Source organism: Mesoplodon densirostris, chromosome 5, assembly GCF_025265405.1.
Source record: "Mesoplodon densirostris isolate mMesDen1 chromosome 5, mMesDen1 primary haplotype, whole genome shotgun sequence".
In the NCBI taxonomy this organism is placed as follows: Eukaryota; Metazoa; Chordata; class Mammalia; order Artiodactyla; family Ziphiidae; genus Mesoplodon; species Mesoplodon densirostris.
This window is the reverse complement of record NC_082665.1, coordinates 84910617-84935816: the sequence shown is the minus strand read 5'-3', so window position 1 is coordinate 84935816 and position 25200 is coordinate 84910617. Positions and strand designations below refer to the sequence as shown.

Sequence of the window (25200 nt, the reverse complement as noted above, 5' to 3'; positions counted from 1 at the left end):
CTGTATAGTCAATTACTATTACAATGAAGGTATACTACGCAAATATTTAAGTGGAAAAATATAAACTATTTCAAAATATGAAAAAAAATCAAGCCACAGCTCTTCAGAAAAAGTTAGGTATCCAGGACATCCAAGTACATATTTTTAAGGAAGAAAAAAGTATAGTGTTCTGAGGGTGATAATGGAACACAGCAGTATTTCCTGAGCATTTTGACATTCTCTTATACTTCTGGACATATAAAATATTTTGAAATAAAATTTGGAAACATGTATCAGAAGTCTTTGCTATATTTACAACTTAAAGAATTATGTCGAAATAGAAAAGATAATTATATAATACATCAGTAACCATGTGAAGAAACAAATTAATGTCAAACAGTAAGAAAATGGTTAAATTATAATATGATCCAAATGTCATAACAGAGAAAGATATATATGTTGAGCATATATTTTTAAATTAACATACTTTTACAGGTTTCATATAAAATCCCACAGCTTATATACTAGTCATTTAGAGAAAATTCAATCTGTTAATTGAAAATTTGATTACAGTACATTTAAAATAGCAGAATTTTACAGTATGTTACATATCAGTAAAACTGCTTTAACAAAAATGTCTTGACTATAATTTTGTACATGCTGACCTCTTCTTCTGAGATTTCAACAACAACTGATGAACCCATCCTTCCTTTCATTACTTTGCTTCCACCACCAGTCATTGTACCTGGAGAACAGAGGAGAGAAGTCAGACTTAGATGTCTCCCCCAACAAGATTAAAGAAACTCAATGGCAGAGAAAAAAAACGTTACCTGACTGTTCTATGATTTGCCCCTGTAATGTTACCACTCTCCATCTTCTATCTTTTTGATATGCTACTCTAGTGGCTTGATCTAAGTTGTCAGCTACTAAGGTATCCCGTAAGGCAAAGTAAAAAGCTTGGCGAATTTCCTCATCTTTTACTTTTACTAAATCAAATAATCGAGGAGTATTTTCAGGAGTTTGAATTTTGGTCATTTTCTTTGCCCACACTGCCATCTAAACATAAAAAAGAAAAATAATATATATAAAAAGATATCGTTTCTGTTAGGTATCATTTATAGAAGTAATACACATGTATTAAACATAAGGACATGTATACAAAGTTCTGAGTATCTACACAATTGAGTATTACTTTACTGTTATTTTAAAAAAGAAGTTATTGTAAAACTATGTCTATTCACAGATGACATGATCTTATACGTATTAAAATCCCGAGGAATCCATACATTAAAAAACTATTAGAACTAACATGAATTCAGCAAAGTTGCAGAATACAAGATCAATATGCAGAAATTAATTGTATTTCTATACATTAGCAATGAATAATCTGAAAATGAGATTAAGCAAATTCCATTTACAATATACTAAAAACAAAACAAAAACCCCAGGACACTCTTATAAGAACAAAATGAGGGGCTTCCCTGGTGGCGCAGTGGTTGAGAGTCCACCTGCCGATGCAGGGGACACGGGTTCATGCCCAGTCTGGGAAGATACCACATGCCGCGGAGTGGCTAGGCCCGTGGGCCATGGCCGCTGAGCCTGCGCGTCTGGAGCCTGTGCTCTGCAGTGGGAGGGGCCACAGCAGTGAGAGGCCCGCATACCGCAAAATAAATAAATAAATAATGAATTAAAGAACAAAATGAAAGGACTCCTGATTTTAAAGCTTACTACAAAGCTACAGTAATCAAGACAGTGTGGTATCAGTGTAAGGACAGACATATAGATAAATGAAGAGTCCAGAAATAAACCCTTACATTTATGATTGATTTTTGATGAGGGTGCCAAGAAACTTCAACAGGGAAAGAATACAAATGGTGCTGGAACAACCCGATATCCAAAAGAGTAGAGTTGGACCCCTACTTTACACTGTATTATAAAATTAACTTAATATGGATTAAAAAACTAAATTTAAAACCTAAAGCTGTAAAACTCTTAGAAAACAGAGGTAAATCATCCTGCCATTGGATTACACGGTAGTTTCTTAGATATGACACCCAAAATACAAGGAACTAAAAATAAACTGGACTTCTATCTAAATTTTTTGCTTCAGAGGACACCATCAAGAATGTGAAAAGACAGCCCACAGAATGGGAGAAAACATTTGCAAATTACGTACCTGACAAGAGACTTGTATCCAGAATATATAAAGAATTCTTACAACTCAACAGTAAGACAAACCAATTAACAAATGGGCAAAGAATGTGAACAGATTTTTCTCCAAAGATAAACAAATGGCCAATAAATAAGCACATGAAAAGATGTCGTACAAAAACCTGTGTACATGAATGTTCATGGCAGCATTAACCATAATAGCCAAAACATGGAAACAACCCAAATGTCCATCAATTGATGAATAAACAAACTGTGCTACATCATATAATGGAATATCATTTGGCAGTAAAAAGGAATGAAGTGCTGATACACATATATGAGCCCCACCCCCTGCAAAGAGAAAAGAGGGAACTTATTTATTTATTTTTGGCCACACCACGCGGCGTGCAGGATCTTAGTTCCCTGACCAGGGATTGAACATGAACCCCAGAGGAAGTGTGGAGTCTTAACCACTGGACCGCCAGGGAAGTCTCAACATGGATGACCTTTGAAAAGTAACTTAAAGAAGCCATACACAAAAGGCTACATATTATATGATTTCATTTATACAAAATGTTCAGAATATGTAAATCTAGAGGCAAGTAGATTAAAGGTTGCAGGGGGATAGAGGGATGGGAGAATAGGAGTAGTGACTCCTAATGTGTATGGGGTTCCTCTTTTGGGGCGATGAAAATATTGTGGAATTAGACAGTGGTCATGATTGAACAATCTAGACCATGTGAATGTACTAAAACCTGCTGAACTAGGTATTTTTAAATAATGAATTTTAAGGTTGTGAATTGTATCTCAGTAAGTGTTTCTTTTCTTTTTAAAGTAGTTATTGATGATGGAAGTTAGAAATGCAAACTACCAGTCACTGTAACATTGGAATGTATATTCCTTTAGGGGAGGCAGTAGAGGATATTTTTTTTCACAACCATGTAACCCCAGAGCCTAATATAATCCTCAAAACCTATCAGGTGTTCACTTAAAATAACTATGAAAACAAAAGCTAGGGGCCTCCCTGGTGGCGCAGTGGTTGAGAGTCCGCCTGCCGATGCAGGGGATACGGGTTCGTGCCCCGGTCTGGGAGGATCCCATATGCCGCGGAGCGGCTGGGCCCGTGAGCCATGGCCGCTGGGCCTGCGCATCCGGAGCCTGTGCTCCGCAACGGGAGAGGCCGCAACAGTGAGAGGCCCGCATACCGCAAAAAGAAAAAAAAAAAAAAAAAAAAAAGAAAACAAAAGCTAGGATTCAAAATCAAAAAACACTTGGCACTTAACTAAATTACAGGTAGATTACGAATACCCACCTTATCCAAACCTATGAAGGTTGCAACTCCAATATTTTGTCTTTTAAGGAAGTTTACACATTCTTGGGCCGTATCGATAGAATCAACAACAATGTAGTCTAATGCATGACAACAGGATGAAACAGCAATATCGTATTTTTCATCAATTGCTCCTAAGTCCCCCTAATAATTGAGGAGGGGGGAAAAATCAATGCACAATCAGCAAGGAATTAGGCACAGGATCATTTTATTAGTATTTCATATAGATTTTTCAAGTTGCGTTTAACTGAACTATACCTACATATGGTTTTGAACAGTACAAAAAGGGTACACAGTGAAAAATTTAAGTGTTCCTCACATTCAACCTTTCTCTTCTGCAAAGGAAATCACTACTAGAATTTTTAATCTACCTTAAAAAAAACTTATGGATATACAGAGTCTGAATTTTTAATGAGCACAAAATGAGAGAACTGTTTTCACTACATGTAGATAAAAACGTATAATGTGAAGATTTGAAACCTAAAAGTATTATAAGCAAAATAACTTACAGAATAATAAAACTCTGAATTACTGAAAGCCATTTAAGATTATGTAAATCTGCTTCTCAGTCTATTAATAAATTAGCTATCCCCATTTCCTTCCAGTCACCTTCTAGCTGGCCACAGCTCCCTTCCTTCTTCAGGCTCAGGAGTTCAGGCTTCAGGTACCCACTATCCCTAGCCTTGGGTTTTGACATCATCCCTTGTTGATTTTCCTAAACTCTAGCCGCAACCTTTAGTATAATGGTATAAAACCCAGAATATTATTTATCAAGTTCTTATTTTTTTAAAAAAAGAAAAAAGGAGTTTGTTAAGTTTATCACTAGAGTTGGATCACTTTCTTAAAATGACTATAATTATACAAAATTAAAAAAAAAAACCCAAAACTATCTGTAACATGAACAAATCCATACCACAAAGAATTATCATGCCTGAGTGTAAGAGCAAAATGTTTAAAAATGAATGTCCTTTAAAAGAAACAAAAGTAAGTGTTATTTTATGTACAGAGACACTTCATATACAGTTCTTTAAGTCAAGGTAAGAAAATTATAATATCGGAGAAAAATGTACAGTCATCTACAAATAAATTTACTTTACCAATCTTCCATATATTCCTGGAATTCTGCCAGATTTTTTTTCTTGAATTATTGCATCAAGGACTTTCCCCCTACTTCGATTCATTGCTAAGGAACTCTTCGCTTCTTCAACTTTTTGGAAAAGATCACGAGCCAAACTTTTGAAATTTATTTCTTCTTGTGTAAGTTTTTGAAGTTGTTTTTCTTTCTAAAGGTGAAAATAAAGAAAATGAATCCCAGAAGGTTACACCCTATCACAGAATAGAATTAGTTGTAATACCTAAAAAAAGAAGGAAAGGCCAATAATCAACACTTGAACCAGGACTAAGCTGTCACACTGCAACCGTTGGTTTGATTTTGAAAAATATGGATGGGTTTTCTGTTTTAAAGCGGGCATAAATTATTTGGGTCAATAATAAGGAATATAAACACAATATAGACCTAGGAGCAGTGCACCGACTGCTAGAGCTAGAAAAGTTAGGGTTGTGGAAATCCCAGTTTGGCACCATACAGTTACGCATAAATGTGTCCTAATTCTTATATTCTTACACTAATCAAAAACAGACCTCAGTACAGGACTCTAGTTATGGGTGACCGGGCAGGGCTATGATTACACTGTGCCTTGCTTTTAAAATAAAAGATTTATTATATAGTATTATATAGCATATATTATTATATCCAATTAAATAAAGGAAAACAAAGAACAAAAAAAAGCATAGCTCTGAAATGAAGGAGAGCATGATGAGTGAACAGTACTATTGCTAAACAAAAACGTCAGGCTGCCAACAAGAGGAACCACACACATGCACACAAAAAGCCTAATTCTCAGTTTCTCAATCTCCAAGTTAGAGCAGCCATTTTTCTGACATTCTCCTTCACTTCCTGGCTTTAAATTATTACCTCTATTACCGGTCATACTGGTTTAAAGTATTGATAAAAGCTCAAGTTACAGATGTAATTTATCCAAAAATAAACTGAATCATGAGGAAGATAGAAGTAGTCACTGAATATAACTTAAGTTTACATTTAAATTCTACACAGCCATGAAGTTCTCTGATGACCAAGCGGTGTGCATTTACTAAAATGAAAAAGACTTCATTTTCAGTGTAATTTCTCTCCAAGCAGCATTTTCTATTGCCATCTTGCCTAATGATGCTTTTGAGATTAAAGTTATGAAATTCCTTAGATGTCTAATTCACTCAAGGATAGCAGAGGACATGGATGAGCTAATAAGCCAGATGTCTTGATTAGTTTAACAACTTGCAGTCCCAACAAAGAAACTACATTCATAAATTCAAAAACGGAAAAAAATACACTAAGATAGTTGACTAGCATATTTGTTCACACACACACTTACACTTATTTGTGATTTTCCTTTACCATTACCGAAGTTGTCTACACTTAGATTTAGGGAAACAAAAAACTTTCTTCTGTTTAAATTTTTACCATGGGAAATAATGGTGGCGGCAGTGATATTATTTGCTGTTTGACACTTGAAGGGAGAACGCAGCTTCTTGATAGTCTCGATTCGTATCAGATAGAATACTGAAATATTAACCCCATTCTTTTGGGAAAGATTACACTAAACAGTAACAACAAAAATATCTATGTACCAGTCACTTAAGATGTTGAGATCAGGACTTCCCTGGTGGTGCAGTGGTTAAGAATCCGCCTGCTAATGCAGGGGACACGGGTTCGAGCCCTGGTCAGGGAAGATCCCACATGCCACGGAGCAACTAAGCCCATGCGCCACAACTACTGAAGCCCAAGCGCCTAGAGTCCGTGCTCCGCAACGAGAAGCCACCACAATGAGAAGCCCGCGCACCGCAACGAAGAGGAGCCCCCACTCGCCGCAACTAGAGAAGGCCTGTGTGCAGCAACGAAGACTCAGCACAGCCAAAAATAAAATAAATTAAAAAAAAGATGTTGAGATTAAAAAAAAAAGGTACGTAAATATAAAAATAAATAAAACTAGGGATCATAAACAATGTTCAGATGAAATACAGAAGATTTACCTCCTTTAGTTCATGTTCAGTTTGAGGGAGTTTTGTCTCTATATCTCTAATTGCAGCTTTCCTTTCTTTGAGAGTCTCAGAAGCTGCCATTAGAGCTTCATTGGCCTTACTTAATTGGGACACTGCGGTATTATGACGACTGAGATAGATATCAAGTTCTGATTGGGCTACATCCATCTTTGAACGTGCTTCATTTACTGATTTGCTGAAATCCATAAGTTCTTTCTCTCGACTCTGTTAAAATATGATAGACCCCATTAAATCCGAAATATATGTGTTTTCAAACCTAAACTGAAATGGAAACCATACATTTTGAATTTAACTTAATAGATTCTACAAGCACAATATACAGAAATAAATTTCACAAGTGGAGTGGACTAACAGTTTTTGCCTAGTTGTGAATGTTCATGGTATATAGTCTTTTCCCAACTGATTTCACAAGAGCTTAACAAGGTAGATACCATACTAATATCTAATATCTCAATTTAGAGATTAAAATGACAAAGAAAGAGTGGTTGAAAGAGAACAAAAATGTGGATCTGAAATATAGATTCCATGGTCTTTCCACATTACCTTACCTAAAACGGTAAGATATAAGGACTACTCAGCAGAAAGTTTCCTCAAGTATATTTATGTTGGAAATCTTTTTAAGTTTTAGAGGTAAGGTGAGGTAATCCCCAACGCAAGTCACAATTTGATGAGTGAGTAGAAATTTTGTACCACTGTAGTTGACTGTGTAGAAAGGATCTACTTATTAGAATAATGGAATAAGAAAAGCCCTTACAAAAGCCTAACCCTTTTATTTCGCATACAAAGCATTGGCCCAGTAATATAGTATGATATTAGAACATGTCCATATTTCAAAACAGAATCAATTTAGTCCGTAAAGAAACTCCAAAACACTTCATGGAGGTATAACTAACACAGGTCTTAAGTAACATAAGTCAATTCAACTCCATTACTGTCATCTATTAAATATCTATTTAACATGCTCAGTGTTGTCTAAAAGGCTGTGGTGAATATAAACAAAGATAGCTAAACTCTGTGCTTATACTCTTGTTGGGGAGACAAGACATACCAATGAGACAATCTCACACTCTTGTTTTAGGGAAGTGCTAACATAATGTAGTAGCTAATATTTATTAATTCCTTACTTTCTAGGCACTTTATGTAAGTAAACACACGTTTTATTTTCACAAAGATTCACAAGATGGGTAATATTTTCTTCCGCATTTTGAGGAAGATAACTTGGAGACATAACCTGAACAAGTTCAGAGATAATAAGTGATTGACCTAGGATTTGAGCCAAGAACTGACATATGAGCCATGGTTTTAAAACTATCACAGAAGAGCTATAGAAGCAAAGAAAGGAGATGTCATCTATGGTTAGTGTGGTCCCAAGCATTTATAGGTAGTAACCAATAAATTACCAAGAAAATAATGAGAAGATGAAAAAGAAAATTTGATGATGAAGTCAACGTGTAACAAAGAACTGCACATAAAACAAAGTATTTGATGAGTATTTTCTTCTACCACTATAAGTTCTCATTAACTTTTTTTTTAAATGAGAAAGCCAACAACAAAAAAGGGAAAGAGTCTAGGCTAACTATTTTTAGGAATGGTAGATATTAAAAGTCCAAACTTTTTCTTCTAACAGTTCATTTTTTAATATTACTATAAAAACAATCTTCAATATTAAAAAAAAGCCACCAAAATATATGCCAACTGATAAAGAAATCTTACTTCTTTTTCTTTCTGAAGCCCTTGTGTTTCCTGTTTAAGGCTATCCATAACTTCCTTTAATTTTTCTTCTTCTTTTTCTTTTTCTTTCTCAAGGGCATTGTTTCTAGTTGTTGTCTCAGTTATGATATTCTCACTCTTGGCAGGTATACTTTTAAATTCTTCAACCTAAGATTATAAAACAAATTAAAGTTACTAGAAGCATGTACCTTTAGGCTATCCAACACCATCAATATTTGGCTTATTTAAAAGTATCTCCCAGGATCTTCTAGATCTTTGCGGTTTTCATTGTAATTAGGTTTGAAGCAGCTAGCTTTAGCAAGTACTTCCTTAATCATCTGCTGCAATTTCTATGTTCTCTCAGTCTAATGGTAAAACTAATTCTACGAATTCCTGATTCCTTATGGAAGACAATTCTTCCTCGCTGAGCAGATCTTCCTTCTGCTCCAACTTTAGGCTGTAATTATCCTTCTTCACCGGTGAATATGGTCTGAGTACATGGAATTCCCTAAAGTACCCTTCAAAGTGCATTACAACTTACCACAAATTACCCATACACCCCTAGTCTCCCTCAAATCCTAAGATCTTTCCCAACTTTACCCTTCCAGAGTCACCACATAGGACTAATATTTTATTCCATTAATACCTTCCAGTAGTAATCACTTTTCCACATTTGATGCCTAAAGGTTAATTATTTCTACTACAGTTACATTTGGCTTAATCTGCCCAATTCAGGGGTTTCTATCAAATCCATGCTATTTTGTTGATTCTGATTATCTATTACCAGAGAAATTAAACATTTCCCAAAATGGTGTCCCTCAAACACTGATTCACATAGATGTGTTACTGTACTGAGCATAAAGTATTTTGTGAACAAATGCATTCGGAAAATGCTTACAAGGTAAAGCAGAGCCTGTCTCATAATTACCATGTAATTATCTGGTACAAAGCTTTAAAAAAAAAAATTTGTTTTATTTTTGGCTGTGTAGGGTCTTCGTTGCTGCACGTGGGCTATCTCTAGTTGTGGCAATTGGGGGGCTACTCTTCGCTGTGGTGCACGGGCTTCTCATTGCAGTGGCTTCTCTTGTTGCAGAGCATGGGCTCTAGGCACATGGGCTTCAGTAGTTGCAGCACGCGGGCTCAGTAGTTGTGGCTCACGGGCTCTAGAGCGCAGGCTCAGTAGCTGTGGCACACGGGTTTAGTTGCTCCACAGCATGTGGGATCTTCCCGGACCAGGGCTCGAACCCGTGTCCCCTGCATTGGCAGGTGGATTCTCAACCACTGCGCCACCAGGGAAGCCGGGTACAAAACTTTTTTGAGGGGAGGGGCTTTGTGTGCCTCATCTATTAATATCTGATTTAACTATGAATATAGTTTGAAACACCCCAAATTAATTGATTTATTAGTTTGGCTCCTAGCAAGTTAGGCATTCTGGTCTAAACCTCATCTTTCTTTTTCTGAAATCTCAGTCTAGCTAATCAACCACTTGCTGTAAATTACGAACTTCTCCTTCCCTCCTTTTTAAGGGGAAACTCCTGCTGATACTCTTAACTTGATTTCTGCAGACAAAGGTACTATTTTTAAAAATCTATGATATGTAGCCAAAAACATCTTTTTAAATCATACACTCTAGGAAGAAGAAAATTATTTTGTCACCCAAATAGAATTGCTGATTTGGTAAATATTTTGCCAACAATGTATATCAGAAACATAAGCTCTAGAACTCAAAGTCAACGGATACAGGATTTCCCCTTGGGGAAAAATCAGGTTGAGGTAAATCCTGAAACACTTAACATTCAGAATCCCAACTCATTCTCTTAGGTAGTATGGGGCAAGAACATTCATGAAAAATAATAAAAACTACACGTGATATTCAGACCTGAAGTTTTAAGAATTTCCCCACTATAACTTACCTTTTCTTTATCTTTTTGAAGTTGTTTTTCCAGTTTTCTGGCTTTACTTGTAGCATGTTTTAATTTTTCCCTAACTTGAACATCTTCCAAATCTAGTTTTGTAAATTTTTCTTTGTTCTCCTCAATAAATTTTGTAATTTTGTTCAGCTTCCTAGCAAAGAAAGAAAATTCTCAGTCACTATTTTGGGTATTCTGATATTTTAAAGCCACCTTATATACCTTGCCTGGTTATAAATGTTTCCAAGTTCTTATAAGGTAGGATCCCGTTTCAAGCTGACCCTCTCCTCCACCCATATTTGAGGGAGCTGTTAAAATGTGTGACTATAGGAGTTATTTTGTCCTTCTAAGCTGGATTGGAAATAATGACTATGATGTCTAGGTATAGAAAAATTTGACCATAAAAAATAAGCAAAACTCATTTTAAACAATAAAAAAGAAAATAGGTAAGGGATATTGGTGTCATTGAAGATTGATATGAGAAAGGTAATGAGAAAACTTTAAGACGACTAACCTGTCAGGTTAAATGCTTATGCTTGCTATGATGTCTTGTGTTATTATGTTCTGCCACTAGGGGGTAGCATCCTGCATTATTTTAAGACCAGTGTTGGGCACTCAAATCTGTGATAATCATCAACTAGATGTAAGTCAATTAAGTTGTTTGCAAAAGGAGACCATTTTATATGCTGGCAAATGTATTACACGCATGTGCTGGCAGTAAGTTTATATATAGACACACACACATACATGCAATAAAATGTTATTAAATACTTTTAGTACTTTCTAAAAGATTATTACTTCTCTACATCTTTTACATCTTTATTCTTAGCTTTCATTTCGTTTGACAGTATATTGCTCTTTTCATTAATTTCTCTGGTATCTTCATGAATTTTTTCCTTTTGAGTCTCCATTTCAGCAATTCGTTTCTGCAGATCATAACTAGAGAGAGGAAAAAAAAGATATCAGAGATCCTAAAATATCATTTCTAAAATTCTCTAACTATTTTAGTAAAATCAGCTGTTTCTAAAGTATTCTTATCCACAGTCGATTAACAATTACCTAGGATTACTGACAGGGAAGGGGGAAACCAACCCAGGGTCAAGGCTAGAATTAGGAACAAAATAGGCTCCATATAAACAAAATTAGACATTCCATATAAACAAAATTAGACAAAATTAAATCTATTATATGAATTCAAAAGAATGTATATGTAAAACTATTAAGCATAGTAATACTTGTGAACCCACCTCCCAACTTAAAGTAGGAAACTTAAAAGTCAACTTTGATACTATGGTAAACAACCCTAATTTAATGAATTCATCATATAAAACAACTTTTAGAATTTTTTAAACTTCAGTCTTCACATTTCTCTAATATGGGAAAAGAGAAGGGCTTAGACTTACTGCCAGAAACTAATACAAAAATTGATAAATTAAGGTACTTACATGTAATATTGACAAACATGATTCTTTTTTCTAAATATTTCATTTTCCAAGGTAAGAAATTCAATGGCTATGTTTTTCTCTCCTTCTAAGGCGTCCTTTTCCTTTTCCACCATCTTAACTCTGTTTAACTACAAAAGTTAAAAGTGTAGAGATTGTTCATATGAAGTGTATTTGAGCAATCTGAATTTAAAATATGCCAACATTAGATAAACATATAAACTACATTAATATAACAATGTTCCTCTGAAATGCCAATAAGAAAAATATAAAATTCAACCTAAAACACTAAACTCTGCCTGAATAATTATGACTATAACTTGAATATCTAGCTCAGTAAAATTAGTTAATACAGAAAACATTCTGGTTTACAATACAACTAAAGTCTACAGAAGATTCACCTTCTCTCCTCTGTGTTCATTTAATATTTCAAATCTCCGACACAAGACTTTAATAGGTTCATTTAGCCGTCCACAACCAATTATGTCTTCTAAATATTCAAGCATACCCTCATCATGTTCAGTCTGGCCTTTTGGTTTCATCATAGCAATTTGTTCAACTTCACCCTTTAAAAAAAAGTAATATTTCACACTCATTGCATATGTTTAGCTACATCAACCTTAAGTGAGAACTAGAAACAATGAACAAATTCAACACTAATGAACAACTAAATGATTTAAATCAGTAGCTTAAAGACATTTAATATGATAAAAGTAAAAATGTTCTCTCCACTGATACTCTTAAGAGTTTTAAGCAAAATTCAGCAAAGTATTCATACAATCTACAATTAAATCACTGTGGCAACATTTTCAACTATTAACAGAATTATAGCTCCTATTCTAAAACAAAGAATTTTCAAAGACCCTTCATGGTTAAACTGTAGTAGGAATCCTGTCCCAAGATGGTTAGTATCATTAAGGTTTCTCTATAAACCTGGTGTTATGAGTTCCTCAGCAAGCGCTGGGCTTCATAAGAATGTCTCAAACTTAATGCTGTAACTTTCTAAAAACAAGACCATTAAGTGAAAAAGGAAATATTACTATTTCTCATGGTAATAATATTAATAGAAGAAATCCAACCGACTGGAAACTAAAGATCCTGGTACATACAACATTGGAAAACTTTTGCTTGCCATCATTATTACAACAACTTTTGAAGTGTAATTAAAATTTTAGATTAACATTATTTATTTGTATTTATGCAGTTTAATTATAAAGAGAAAAGAAGAAAAAAAATCACAATCAGTAACTTTCAAGGCTGACTGCCAGGCAGCCATTTAGTTTGATGGGGAAGAAAATTTTGTCTGAACAATGCTCAGGCAAATTGCTGCTACTTTACTTCACACCAGTACCCTGCTTATACTCTATATTATTACAACAGAAGAAAAGGGACAAATAGAAAAAAAAATACCCCTTTATTTCTGCAAAATAGCAAAGACTGAAAAATTTTTCTAAAAATTATATATTAAAAAAAGCATATAGTCTTTCTCAATTTAAGTATCTACAATATGTACTTATGAATGAACCTTAAAAATCTGGGGTAAAACTTGCTAATGACAAGGCGTCATATTTACCAAAATCCTCAACATAATTATACAAGGTAAAAAAATTTAAAGATAAAAGAAACGATAAAACAGCTCATTTTAAAATCTACTCATTAGGGACTTCACTGGCGGTCCAGTGGTTAGGGTTCTGCACTTCCACTGCAGGGGGCATGGGTTCGATCCCTGGTCGGGGAACTATGATTCCGTGTAAAAAAAAATCTACTCATTAAAGGGTATAATTTTAAACATTTTTTACAGATGATCACTTTTCTGTACTTTGACAACAGGACATGATTATAAAATACAAAGTGAAATGTTATCCTAAGAGCCTGTTATTTTTTAGATTTCTCTGCAACCTTGGGTATGTATGAATTAGTTTTAACTAAATATTAGCATTTAAAATATGTAGCTATTTATATAAAATGTTTTATTCTGCTTTCAATTATCAGTTTTTTCCAAATATTTTCATAACAATTTTAAGTTTCAGACAGGATTTAAGCCTGGAAGAGTGTCCAAAGCTTTAGATTACAACAGGGACTCTAGCCACTGAAGAAGCCAAGAGACTTATTTAGTTGTTATCTAGACAGGGTTTATCAACAGCAACATTACTGACATTTTGGGCTGAATACTCTTTGTTGTGGGGAGCTATGCTGGGTATCATAGCATGTTTAATATCTCTGACCTCTACCCACTAGATGTCAGCAGCACCAGGTTTCCCCCAGCTGTAACAGCCCAAACTATCTCCAGACAATGCTAAACGTACTGGGGTGAGGATGCAAAACTACCCCGAGCTGAGAATCACTGATCTGGAGGTAGTCAGTTTAACTTTTTTTTTTTTTGCGGTACGCAGGCCTCTCACGTTGCGGAGCACAGGCTCCGGATGTGCAGGCTCAGCGGCCATGGCTCACGGGTCCAGCCACTCTGCGGCATGTGGGATCCTCCAGGACCGGGGAACGAACCCGCGTCCCCTGCATCGGCAGGCAGACTCTCAACCACTGTGCCACCAGGGAAGCCCCAGTTTAACTTTTTTGTATTAGTGTTTACAGTCCAAACATGTGACACTTGATAGTCTAATATTCTACCTAATTCAATTTGAATATCTGAACACTTATTTTAAGAAAAATGAAAAACCATGCCAAGAGAACTTACATGTCTGAGTCAAATCACTATAAGGTATTATTTAAGTATACACTTTTCAGGTAACCAGAAGTTATGATTTGGTGTAAGAATGATAAGAATATTCCACAGGTATCACACTTTTCCTGGCCAAATTACTTATTGAAGAGATGGAATATCACCATTAGGAGACTGCCTAGCTTTGAATAAAGCATGATGGTTGCTTGTTTTTGGTTACTTGTTCCTCCCTTTCCAATTAAAATGAAGGATATACAGTTCTGATTTTTCATTCTAACAAGGTTGCCCAGTAGAAAAAAACATTTTCAAGTGAAAGACAAGGACGTTTATGAATCAACATAGTTCCACCTCAAGTCCCATATAACATTCAGTTTTAATTTATTATTGGTATTCATTAAAAACAAAAAACAAAAAAAACGGTTATTATCAGATTCGCACTATTGAATCAACAGGTTATTAGAACATTTAGGCTTCTACCTGTCACGGGACAATTAGGACTGTTGCCGTATTTCAATGACAGACAACCTGGGACCTTTCTTGTGGTTCTGTTCCTTGATGTCCTCTGCCTTACTATCTGCTACTATTTGTTCTCTTCGTTTTTTCCATTTTGTGTCATTTCATGTATAATCTGTGGGTTGACAGTCTGCTTAGAGGACCACTCATATTTCAGAAAATGTACCTATCCCATGTGAAATTATATAGTTTTAATTTAGGGCAATACCTTCAACACATTTTAGAAATAATTTTAAAGCATCAACCTGAATTTAAAGTCACCTTACCACTCAAAGCTCCAAATCACAAGTAGTGGTAGCATGATGAGACAAAAAAAGTTTCAAGTTGCTATATGCTACCATCTGAAGCTGGCAAAGTTCTGTAGCCCCCCCCACCCCGGTTATTTCTATTTTCTATAGCTTAAGCATACTAAACAAGGTTTTAAACAATTTTTTTCACTGTTGTTTACTAGTGACTTCCTATGTTTTAACTTATATTCACACTATATCAGAGATACTAAGCAACTGTGGAAATACCATCTGTATTTTTTTTTAAAATAAATTTATTTATTTTTGGCTGCATTGGGTCTTCATTGCTGTGTGCTGGCTTCTACTCTTTGTTGCAGTGCACAGGCTTCTCATTGCGGTGGCTTCTCTTCTTGTGGAGCATGGGCTCTAAGCACGCAGGCTTCAGTAGTTGTGGCATGTGGGCTTGATAGTTGTGGCTCACGGGCTCTAAAATGCAGGCTCAGTAGCTGCGGCGCACGGGCCTAGTGGCTCCGTGGCATGTGGGATCTTCCTGGACCAGGGCTCGAACCCATGTCCCCCGCATTGGCAGGTGGATTCTTAACCACTGCATCACCAGGGAAGCCCCATCTGTGGTTTTTTAAAGTAACATTAAAATAGCAAACATACTTCAAGAGGATATTTATAACATTCAAGGCCTAATCCATAACTTACTTAAGTGGACGGCAAACCAGGGTATTGTGATTCATTTATAGCATTCCTCAATAATCTAATTTACAAGAATACAGCTTAAAAATCTAAGAGGAGGGCTTCCCTGGTGGCGCTGTGGTTGAGAGTCCATCTGCCGATGCAGGGGACACGGGTTCGTGCCCCAGTCTGGGAAGATCCCATATGCCGCAGAGCAGCTGGGCCCGTGAGCCATGGCCGCTGAGCCTGCGCGTCTGGAGCCTGTGCTTTGCAATGGGAGAGGCCACAACAGTGACAGGCCCGCGTACCACAATTAAAAAAAAAAAAAAAAAAAAAATCTAAGAGGAATGAATAGGTATGATGCTTTTTTATCTTTATTGAAACAGAATCCAAATTTTAGCAAGCAAGAACCACAGGAAACTGAAGTATAGTATATAGCTATAACAAAGCTTTTTTCCTAATAAGACCTGAGGTTTAAGGTAAATGTGGGTGTTTGCATCAAAATTAAATGGCCCAGATTTACTAGGCTTTGAAATTTTATTTTGCCTTGGTAATATTTTTATTTTCTCCATTTTCCACTGTAATGTAAGTTATTGTTCTTTCTCTTATTCTGATAAATTTTATTCTAATTGCTCTTTGTGAACTAACAGAGAGCAAGAAACCAAATGACTGAGGTTAGTATCTGTCTAAATTAAGTGCATAAACAGGAACAACAATGCTTTAGGAGGTAGACTGCTGAATATCTATTTTGGATGCTTAGGGGTAGTTTCCTATTTTCTTTCATATAGTTGAGGCGGTTGAACAAGACACTTTTGGATAACTAAAGTACTATTGATAAAGCTAAAATTCTTTTGATATAGCACAGACTTATTTCTACAGGCTAAAAGACCAGAATCCAAATAAGTTTATATGTTATGCCCGGCTTAGAAGAAGTACACTGAAAAGAAAAAGGGAGAGATGACTAGGTAACAACTCTGATCTCGGTTAATCCAATCTCCAAATTACTAAACAATAAGAAAAACATTTTGGTTGTTTTAAATTTTAGTTTAGATTTTATAATATGAAGACAAAAAGCATATGAAGTTGAAAATTGTGACAAAACTAGCTACCCATGAAATGCTACACAGAGCTAACAAAACCCCACTTGCTTACACTTATGTTTTAACAATGGGACAGCAGCTCCCAAACAAGGTATATATAAACAGGGAAATGTACAAACATAAAAAGCACAACGGCCAATTATAATCTAACACTTTTGGAAGGCATGTGTATAAGTGCCGCTAAGGACAAGAAACAGAATTCTACCATTTTTGTATCATTTATAGCATCTCAGCATAGTGACTCATTAGTTCATTCATTCAAATAGTCAACAATGAAATTTTAAATGACTTCAAATACTAGAAATGCCTACTTGAAGACCCTACTATACCATTATAGATACTTAAAAAAAAAGTTTACTCTTATGGACTTCTAAACTTTAGTGCTTTTTAGTCTTAAAAATAAGTTTTCACTTTAGCTGGATTTATATTACTTAGGTTGTTAATCACTACCACTGGCCAAACAGCCTATACATTTTATTCAAAGTAATCACTTATGTCTTAGATGATGATATTCTGATGTCTCCAAGTTCCCAGCCTCCCAAACCACAGCTAGTTTTTAAGATGTTATTTAGTGGGAGATAAGGTAATGAAAACTGCATTCTTACTTACCTTCAAATGCTTTATATCTCTAGTGCAGGAGTCTAAGATTTTGATAAGGAACTAAATAAAAATCCATAGAAACCACTGCCACTTTCCCTCAAACTTTTAAATAGGGCATCATTCGTTCTATCTAGTCCAATCCCTGTTTCTTCTTCCTAACAGGTGAGTTTCTAAGGTTCTTATCTGTAAATTTAATCAAATGGAATTCAATTTGTTAATGTGGAAAGTTTATCTCAGTATTAAAAATGATTTAAACAATGTAACTGTTAAGATGACATAAAAAGGTTGAGATTATTATGAGGACAAATGGCTTAAGCATCCTGGGCACTTAAGAAGCACATATTTAATATAAAGTTTACAATTTAAAAACTACTCTTATTTACATCTTTGGGAAGTTACTTTATTTAGCTCCCTTTATTTACTGAATTATGTATACAGAGGCAATATCAAGGGAAAAAAAATCACCCTCTCAAGGGTTAAAACGCAGCCTATTTTGATGAGTCTATCACAGGTGTAAAACTTTGATTATCCCTGCGTGACAGTAAATAAACAGCAAATAAGATAAACACAATGATAGGCTCCTGCAAAATGGTATCACTATCAAATTTAGTATTCTAAAGGGGCATCTTTAATCCATAATTAACCAAATCAAACCCCAGAATACAAAAAGTCCATAAAAGTTAAATCTGATTAAAACACACACACACACACACACAGCTTTAATCCCACATTTATGTAAATTCAAATCTTATTTAGAAATGTATCTGCTGATGATTTCCCAACATCGATTTGAAAATAAGTTTGGGTTATAGAAGTATTACAAATGAACTGAAGATGTTAACATAAGTCATCCCAGAATATTTCTTTACCTTCTACATACACTATGTACGTCTAAAAGTAACATTTTTTTTAAAAAAAGCAGTTGAAGAATATAGACTAAAATGGAAACAGAGGCTAACACTTTATAAGTTTCTTACTGGGAACACTCAGTCATACTAATCAAACTTTTAGTATCAAACCAAAATTCCCAAGTTAGTTTAAAATCAGTAGTACAGGACACTAAAGAATATTAGCAGCTATTTCTATATCACAATATAGTTTTCCTCTTATTATTGTGCTCTTGGTGATTGTAGGTAGGACAAAGGAAAAGAAGATAGCCTCAAATCAAAAGGGAATTTTAATATGTCTGACAAAGCCATGTTTTACACTAAGAACATTTTTGAAAGGTAAGACAGAGAAGATAAGGAATTTTTCTTACCAAGCAACACTGGTAGAAAATATCTTTACTCAGATAACGAATACAGGGTTTCTAATAAAAATCAGCTTAACACCAGGCACTTAATTTTATACCCCTTTAAAAAGACTTTAAAAGTTGTGATACTTAAGAATGAAATATCAGTTACTTTCTGATCTTCCACTAGAAGTGGTTCAAGTAGGCCATTTGAAACAAAACAAAGAGCTTGAATAAGCTTTTAATTGACCATTCTAAGCATTAAAAAAAAAGTTAAATCAGTTCGGTGCTCAGGTAAATTTGTGAAACACCAAGTATATAGTTTTTTTCTTTTGAGTATATAATATTAGTAGAGATGACAAACGAACAAAAGTAAAGGAAAAGAACTACTAAAAGATAACAAATCTCATTTAAAATGTTATCTTAAAGAGAAATACACACAGAAATGATAAATAGTTGCTATGTCCCTGTCACGCTAAAGCAGCACAATAATATTGGTGTTTAATATTTATTTTACTACGCCAATATTTACGTGCTGCTAGAGCGGAACAAGTATGTCTGTCCACCCAAACATAAAATGAGCATATGATAATGAAATTACAGTTCTGAATGAATTTCCTTAAATTTCTAGAGCAGCAAATAATGATTCGCATCTTGACTGTAGTATGTAAACCATGATGTGCTGCTACAGTACTTTAAGGCCTCAAAAATACAGGATTCATCCAATAGGGAAAAATTCCTTACACTTTATTTTTAAAAAACGGGGGAAGAAAAAAAGAACGAGAACCTCTAATATCTTTAATAAATTTACCTGTAAGATTAAAAATCTATTATGGTCCAAGTCAATTCCATGGCTTCGAAGAAGATTTCCAACATCCTTAAATGTTTTCTTCTTCCCACTTATGTGATAAACAGAAGTATTATCTCTGTAGGCCGTTCTGGATACATAAAAGTTACTGTTAGGAACTACTTCATAATCATCCCCTTCCTGTTTTGAGGAAAAACAAAACCAGAAAACAATTGTTGGTATTAAGTCAGAGGTTTGCTCCAAATTTCACTCACTTCATACTGAAATCAATTCTATGGCTTAAGAACTTCAATTGAATATGCACATAAACTGACAATAGTTCTTAGAATTAATCTTAGCACAGATTAGAAATAATTTTTCAAGTTCTTTGATTCCTTCCTCATAGATCACAGAAACCAAAAAGTCAAAGCAACCAAACAAACAAAAAAGAAAACACCCCACCTTCAAGCCTAAAAACGTATTTGACTGAGAAAAGAATTGATGAAGGGGCACAAGAAACCCACTGTATCCAAAACAAACTCACCCAAATTATTAAACCATGTTGACAGATTACTAGTCCATTAAAAAAAAGTTGCAAGAGATGATTTGAGAAAAAAGGAAGGAAGGTATAGTAGTGGGATGATACAGCTTAGTTTTTTTTTCTTTTTTGGGTGAAGAATACGTCATTAATTGAAGGTAAAAAAAATTGCAAAGAATTGACAACTACATTCCCCTATTTTTTTAATCAAACAAATTTAAAAAATGAAGTGCAAATCTGCTTTAACATTAAAACTTGCTTTCCTTTAAAAGCTATGTCATTTTGAAATCATGGTTTTTAAAATTTACACAAATCAAGTGTAATTAATAAGCAATGGAATCAAATCTGATTTACTGGCAATCTACTTTCCAACCCAAACTGTACAATAGAAAAGCACTAAGAACCAAAATGAAAATATATACCACCACGTAGATTTAATTAAAGCTGTTTATATTAAAATTAAAACAAAACCAAAATAAGACCTAGAGGCCAAATCACATCCTCATTTCATTATGTAATTAGTTTTCTACTGGTGATGCTTGGGCGTCATTTTTAGGTTCCAGTCAGTCATTTTTGAACCACGTATTTCCAAAGTTAATTATTAAATAGAAGAGAAAAAAAATCCCAATACCAACAGAGCCAAGTGAATAATCTAAATAGGCATTTTACCTATAATTGTCTCCTCTTCTAGAAAACAAACATGTTACCTTACCCTTCCCCGTTTTAAAAGGGCAGTTTACTTCAAACTGAAGCAAAGCTCTTTCATATCACCTATACAGACGACTATTAGTAACATTAAATTTAATGTGAATTGAAATAAGGGAGATGGTAAAGTTAGTCAAACTGTTAACATTTTCAAGTTTAGGTAACTTATCTGAAAGTAATAAAAACATAACTTTAAAAATGAATCCAAAATTTATAGTAAAAGAATGCTTACTTGGTACTCGGGATACAAAAACTGCTCAATGTTTTACACCAAAAAGGTAAGCATTATTATGAGCTACTTATAATTCATTTCCCTGGCTAAAAAATTTAATATTTTAAGTTTAACAGCCACTACCACCAATCCTCAAAAAAAAAAAATATGGTCATGGAGGTAACGAAATAAATATTGGTTCTGCTTTAACCATATACTAATTTTTACGAGCCAATTTAAGCCAAAAATAATAAAATGTGCAACGTATTGAAATCCTTTGTGTTCCTTACTTGAAGTTGCAAATAACTAAACAAAGCCCCTTACCTTATCAATTATCTTTTGAAAATGAACTTCTACAGTACAACTCTGAATATCCTTGTGTTCATCAGAATTGTGTATTAGAACTGAGAGTTTTTTAGATCTTATTTTTTGCGCTCGATAGCCAAACACAAAAAGCATAGAATCAATAACATTGGATTTGCCACTGCCATTTGGCCCAATAATACAGGAAAAGCGCTGCATAAAAACAGGAAAAAAAAAAAAGTTAAAGATAGCTGTTTTCATATATCATGTCTCTTATATCACAAGCTTCAACACTTTAAATAAGACTATATTCTAATTTTAACTCAGACTTTTTACAAAATTCATTCTATAGTTAAAGAGAAAATACTCCTTTCAAACATAAAACCCACCAATTCTATTCAGTATGGAAAACTTTAAAAAGAGAGGTACCAAAAGATAACCAGATAAACAAAAGCTAATTTCAGTTGTTAAAAGCATAGGAAACATACCATATTTTTAATCAATCAGCATAAATACAATAACTACAAAATTGAAACATTTTGTAATAAAGATGCATTACCTTACAACGGTTATTTTAAAAAGGTCAAATACCTTATGGAAAGGTCCCAGAATTTTTTCCCCAGCATAGGATTTGAAGTTCTGGTTTACAATATGAGTTATCATAAGACGAGGAGCTCCAGCTTCGTTGGTCATTGCTGGAGGTGGGGGAGGAGGGATGCTATTCAAAATCTCTTCTAAACTTCTATTATCTATTTCCTCACTTGTAGTCTCTAAGTCAGTCAAAGGAAAGGGAAAACAAGGGTAAAAAAGCCTGCATTAGTGAAATTAGTTCGGAGGACTACTGCCTGCTAATCTCTGGAGAGATGTTATTTATGAAACCTAGGAATCTGTATTTTCACTCAAATACAGTATTATCCTAAACTCACAGGAGATGAGAATCTTTTGGTTTGGTTTTATAACAAAAGAAATTCTTGAAAGAAATGACACCAGTAACAAAATTCTATAGAAATATATCTTTTAGGAGCCGAAACACTATGTCGTCATGCAAATCTGGGAAATCCACAACCACTTGATTCCCTGCTCCCTGTCTATAAACAGGTGGTTAAATCCTAAGGCTCTAGATAAAACTCTCTCCGTATCTGTGAGCACCTGGAACCTTAACTCTGGACACTCGCGAGCTCTAGAGACACTGTCACAGGGGTTTCATGTCATTCAGTTCCTGGACTCACAAAAGCTACGGTAGTTTGGAGTAAATTATCATCTTCTCTTAGCAATTTAAGACCACGAAGGTGAAGTTACAAGGTCAAGAAACTTTTCATCATATTATAACATACAGTCAGGCTGACTCTGAAAAACAGTCCACTAGCTCCTGGCTGACCATGTCGATTTCCGTGGAAATAGAAGACAATGAACAGAAATTCAGAATTGAAGCTATTTACTCGCCCCCATCCCCTCCGGCACCGTTACACCGATACTGCACATTGTCTAATCTGTGAAAATCGCCAAATCGCTTTCTTGAGCGGCTCTACCGGACCTTCAGATGTCAACCCCGCAGCCCCTCTTGTCCGCGCCCAAGAACATCAGCCAGTCCTGGGCTGGGCGCGGATGCACCCTGGTCTCCCCCGCGTTTGCCCGTGGCGTCGCGAAGGGCTACTCACCTGCGGTGGCAGGCGCGAGGCTCCCCGCGCGGCCGGGCGGCGGCTCGGGCTCCGCGTCGCTGCTGGCGCCGTCCGGGGACTGCGGCGGCCTTTCCTCTCTGCGCCGGGCGGTGGAGGGCTGGGTGCCTTTACGGGGCATGGTCGCTGGGGCCGAGGGAGAGTCGGGAGCAAGTCGGGCCGCGGGCCAGTGCCGGTACGTCCCCCCACTCCCCGGGCCCCGCGGTGAGACGGGCTCAGCCCCCCACCCCGTCCCACTCGGGGAAAACTCCGTCCATCCGTTTTCGAGAGCCCCGTCGTCAAACCCCGCTCAACGCCAGCGGGTCCTCGAGAAAGAAGGCACAAAAAACTCAAGTGCCAAGAAGGCGGGATTCGTTTTCATAAGTCCTAAGCAAGTGGGAAAACCTAGACGTGCTTGGGGATCAAGCAAGAATAGAGCAACTGCTTAGGTTCTTTTTACTTTTCAATGCCCCCACGCCGTCCGCCCACAGTATAAGTGTGAAAGACTATTCTAACGTAATTTCTAAACGAAGCAATTCCCATACGCTAGCATTTGCGGACATTCCCACGCTCTCTGGGCTAGGGATGCAAGCGCACAGATTCTGAGAGACAAGAGTTCGTTTGAGGGGCTATCTATCACCTCTTCCCAGAGCAACGAAGAACCAACTGGCGGCGAGCCGCCCACTTTCCTCTCCCCGCCATTTAGCCCTCGGCGCAGTGGACGGCCCGGGGTCTTTGAGGTCTGCTCTCTACAGTCCGGCCGGGTCCGACCACTCGCGATTTTCAAATGGGAAGCCGGCAGCGCCGGCTCCGGTTCAATCGCCTCGAGGTGGCAGGGGTCTGTCCCTCCGGGGTCCGCGGCAGAATCCCGTTGGACAATAAACTACGAAAGGTCACCAGTTAAGGGCTCAGACCCGGTGGTTAGTCCCTTGCGGGAAGTGAGACGGGCAGGGGGCCACGCTACAGTCTGACCAAGACCGAGATTTCTGAGAAGAGGTCCGCGAGGCTGAGAGGCTCCCCCCAACCCCCACCCCCGGGCCCCCAGTCTCCTGAGCAACGCTTATGTAGCTCAGAGAAGTGGCGCCCGGGAGAAGCGCGCGGGAGCCTCGACTGCCGGGGAGCGGCCGAGGGGGGAGGGGTGACAGCGAGAGAAATCTCTCGGCGGCAGCCTCAGCCTAGACTTCGGCTGCTCCAACTCAAGGCCTCTACTTTCCAGGAGCCCGCGGACGGGACAGGAAGTAAGAGTGTGACAACCTGATCAGGAAAAGAAGTATTTTACCTGCCGGATAGTCCACTCAGACCAAGGTTGGAAACGGTTGCATATCCCCCCCTCTCTTACCGGTGTTTCGGCTGCGGGTCCTTCACTCGAAAATGGCGCCTAAAATACAAACTCGAACGGAAATTCGTTACAAATGCGCGCAATGCTTTCTGGGAACCACTAATTTGAAAAAAATGCGGCGATTATCGCCGCCATCTTCTGGTCGCTTACGCGCATGTGCGAACTGCTGGCGGGACCCAGGCGGCAGGGGACGTTTTCTATTAAGTGAAAAAGAAAAGCGAAACAGTGTTTTCCGTGGGCCTACGGCAATAGCACTCTTATAAAAAATATTTTTTAAAAAACCTTGAGAATTTTGAAAAAGATAAAAAAAATAGAGTTGGGTTCCGCCCACAGCTAAAGGCAAGGCTCAGTCGTCCAATGACGCCCCTTAAGGAGAGGGCGAGCTCGCTGAGGGGCGGGGTCTAGGGCCGGGTCGGGTGACGCCCTGCAGGGAAGTATCGCGGGAAGAGGGAGTGAGCTTAGCTCTTAGGAGTCGCTATGGTGACAGGGAGGCCTGAGGCTTCTTGGTAACTGGGTCCACTTCTGTGAATACGATCGCCACCGCTTTCCTGGCACTTAAGGTAAATCTCTTTACTTCTAGGCGAGAGGTGAGGAAAGGGTTTGGAAGCTGTAGCCATTACTGGATCCACCTTCCCTGCTATGAGGGTGTGTGCGGAGTGGAGCATCAGTTATTTTCCGTCTCCCTGGGGGCGGTGCGGCTCTGGACGTAGCTTTTGGGATGCAAAGGAGGAAGCCCTGAGTTTGGAGGGAGTAGAGGGGTAACAAGGAGAAGAGAAAACCTGGATTGGTGAATGATCGTGTAGTGAAAAGCAAAATAATGATTTCGAATTATTGGTGTTAGGTCATTAATGTCACTAGTGAAAGGGGGTTTCGCGTTTTTAAAATCATTTGGCTGAAAGACTCTGTAATGGAAGAAACGATTTGCTGGTGTCTGGGTATGAGAAAATTATTGATCAGCAAATATTTCTTAAGTAGCTTTTGTATACAT

At 36.8% G+C, this 25200-nt stretch overlaps 2 protein-coding genes across 6 annotated transcripts in view; one reads left to right on the top strand and one right to left on the bottom strand.

Moving 5' to 3' along the window:
* Positions 1 to 24323, bottom strand: part of SMC4 (structural maintenance of chromosomes 4) — a 35504-nt gene extending 11181 nt beyond the window's left edge. Inside the window, exons 1-15 of one of the 4 annotated variants that reach the window (XM_060099078.1) lie at positions 24213 to 24323; positions 22877 to 23020; positions 21810 to 21988; positions 21240 to 21431; positions 19486 to 19662; positions 12044 to 12208; positions 11646 to 11773; positions 10999 to 11139; positions 10204 to 10354; positions 8294 to 8458; positions 6551 to 6784; positions 4558 to 4743; positions 3443 to 3604; positions 810 to 1035; positions 645 to 724 (exon numbers count right to left, since the gene is read on the bottom strand). In XM_060099078.1, coding sequence (XP_059955061.1) covers positions 645 to 724; positions 810 to 1035; positions 3443 to 3604; positions 4558 to 4743; positions 6551 to 6784; positions 8294 to 8458; positions 10204 to 10354; positions 10999 to 11139; positions 11646 to 11773; positions 12044 to 12208; positions 19486 to 19662; positions 21240 to 21431; positions 21810 to 21988; positions 22877 to 23015 — 2325 coding nt within the window. In that variant the 5' untranslated portion in view covers positions 23016 to 23020; positions 24213 to 24323. Of the gene's footprint in view, positions 1 to 644; positions 725 to 809; positions 1036 to 3442; positions 3605 to 4557; positions 4744 to 6550; positions 6785 to 8293; positions 8459 to 10203; positions 10355 to 10998; positions 11140 to 11645; positions 11774 to 12043; positions 12209 to 19485; positions 19663 to 21239; positions 21432 to 21809; positions 21989 to 22876; positions 23288 to 24152 lie in introns of all 4 variants that reach the window. The other 3 variants (XM_060099079.1, XM_060099081.1, XM_060099080.1) reach the window with 3 other exon arrangements.
* A 340-nt stretch (positions 24324 to 24663) lies between these two features.
* The window catches only part of IFT80 (intraflagellar transport 80), a 109684-nt gene continuing 109147 nt past the window's right edge, over positions 24664 to 25200 (top strand). For both annotated transcript variants that reach the window (XM_060100004.1, XM_060100003.1), the window contains exon 1: positions 24664 to 24772. The gene's annotated coding sequence lies outside the window, so the exon portion shown is untranslated. The remainder of the gene's footprint in view (positions 24773 to 25200) is intronic.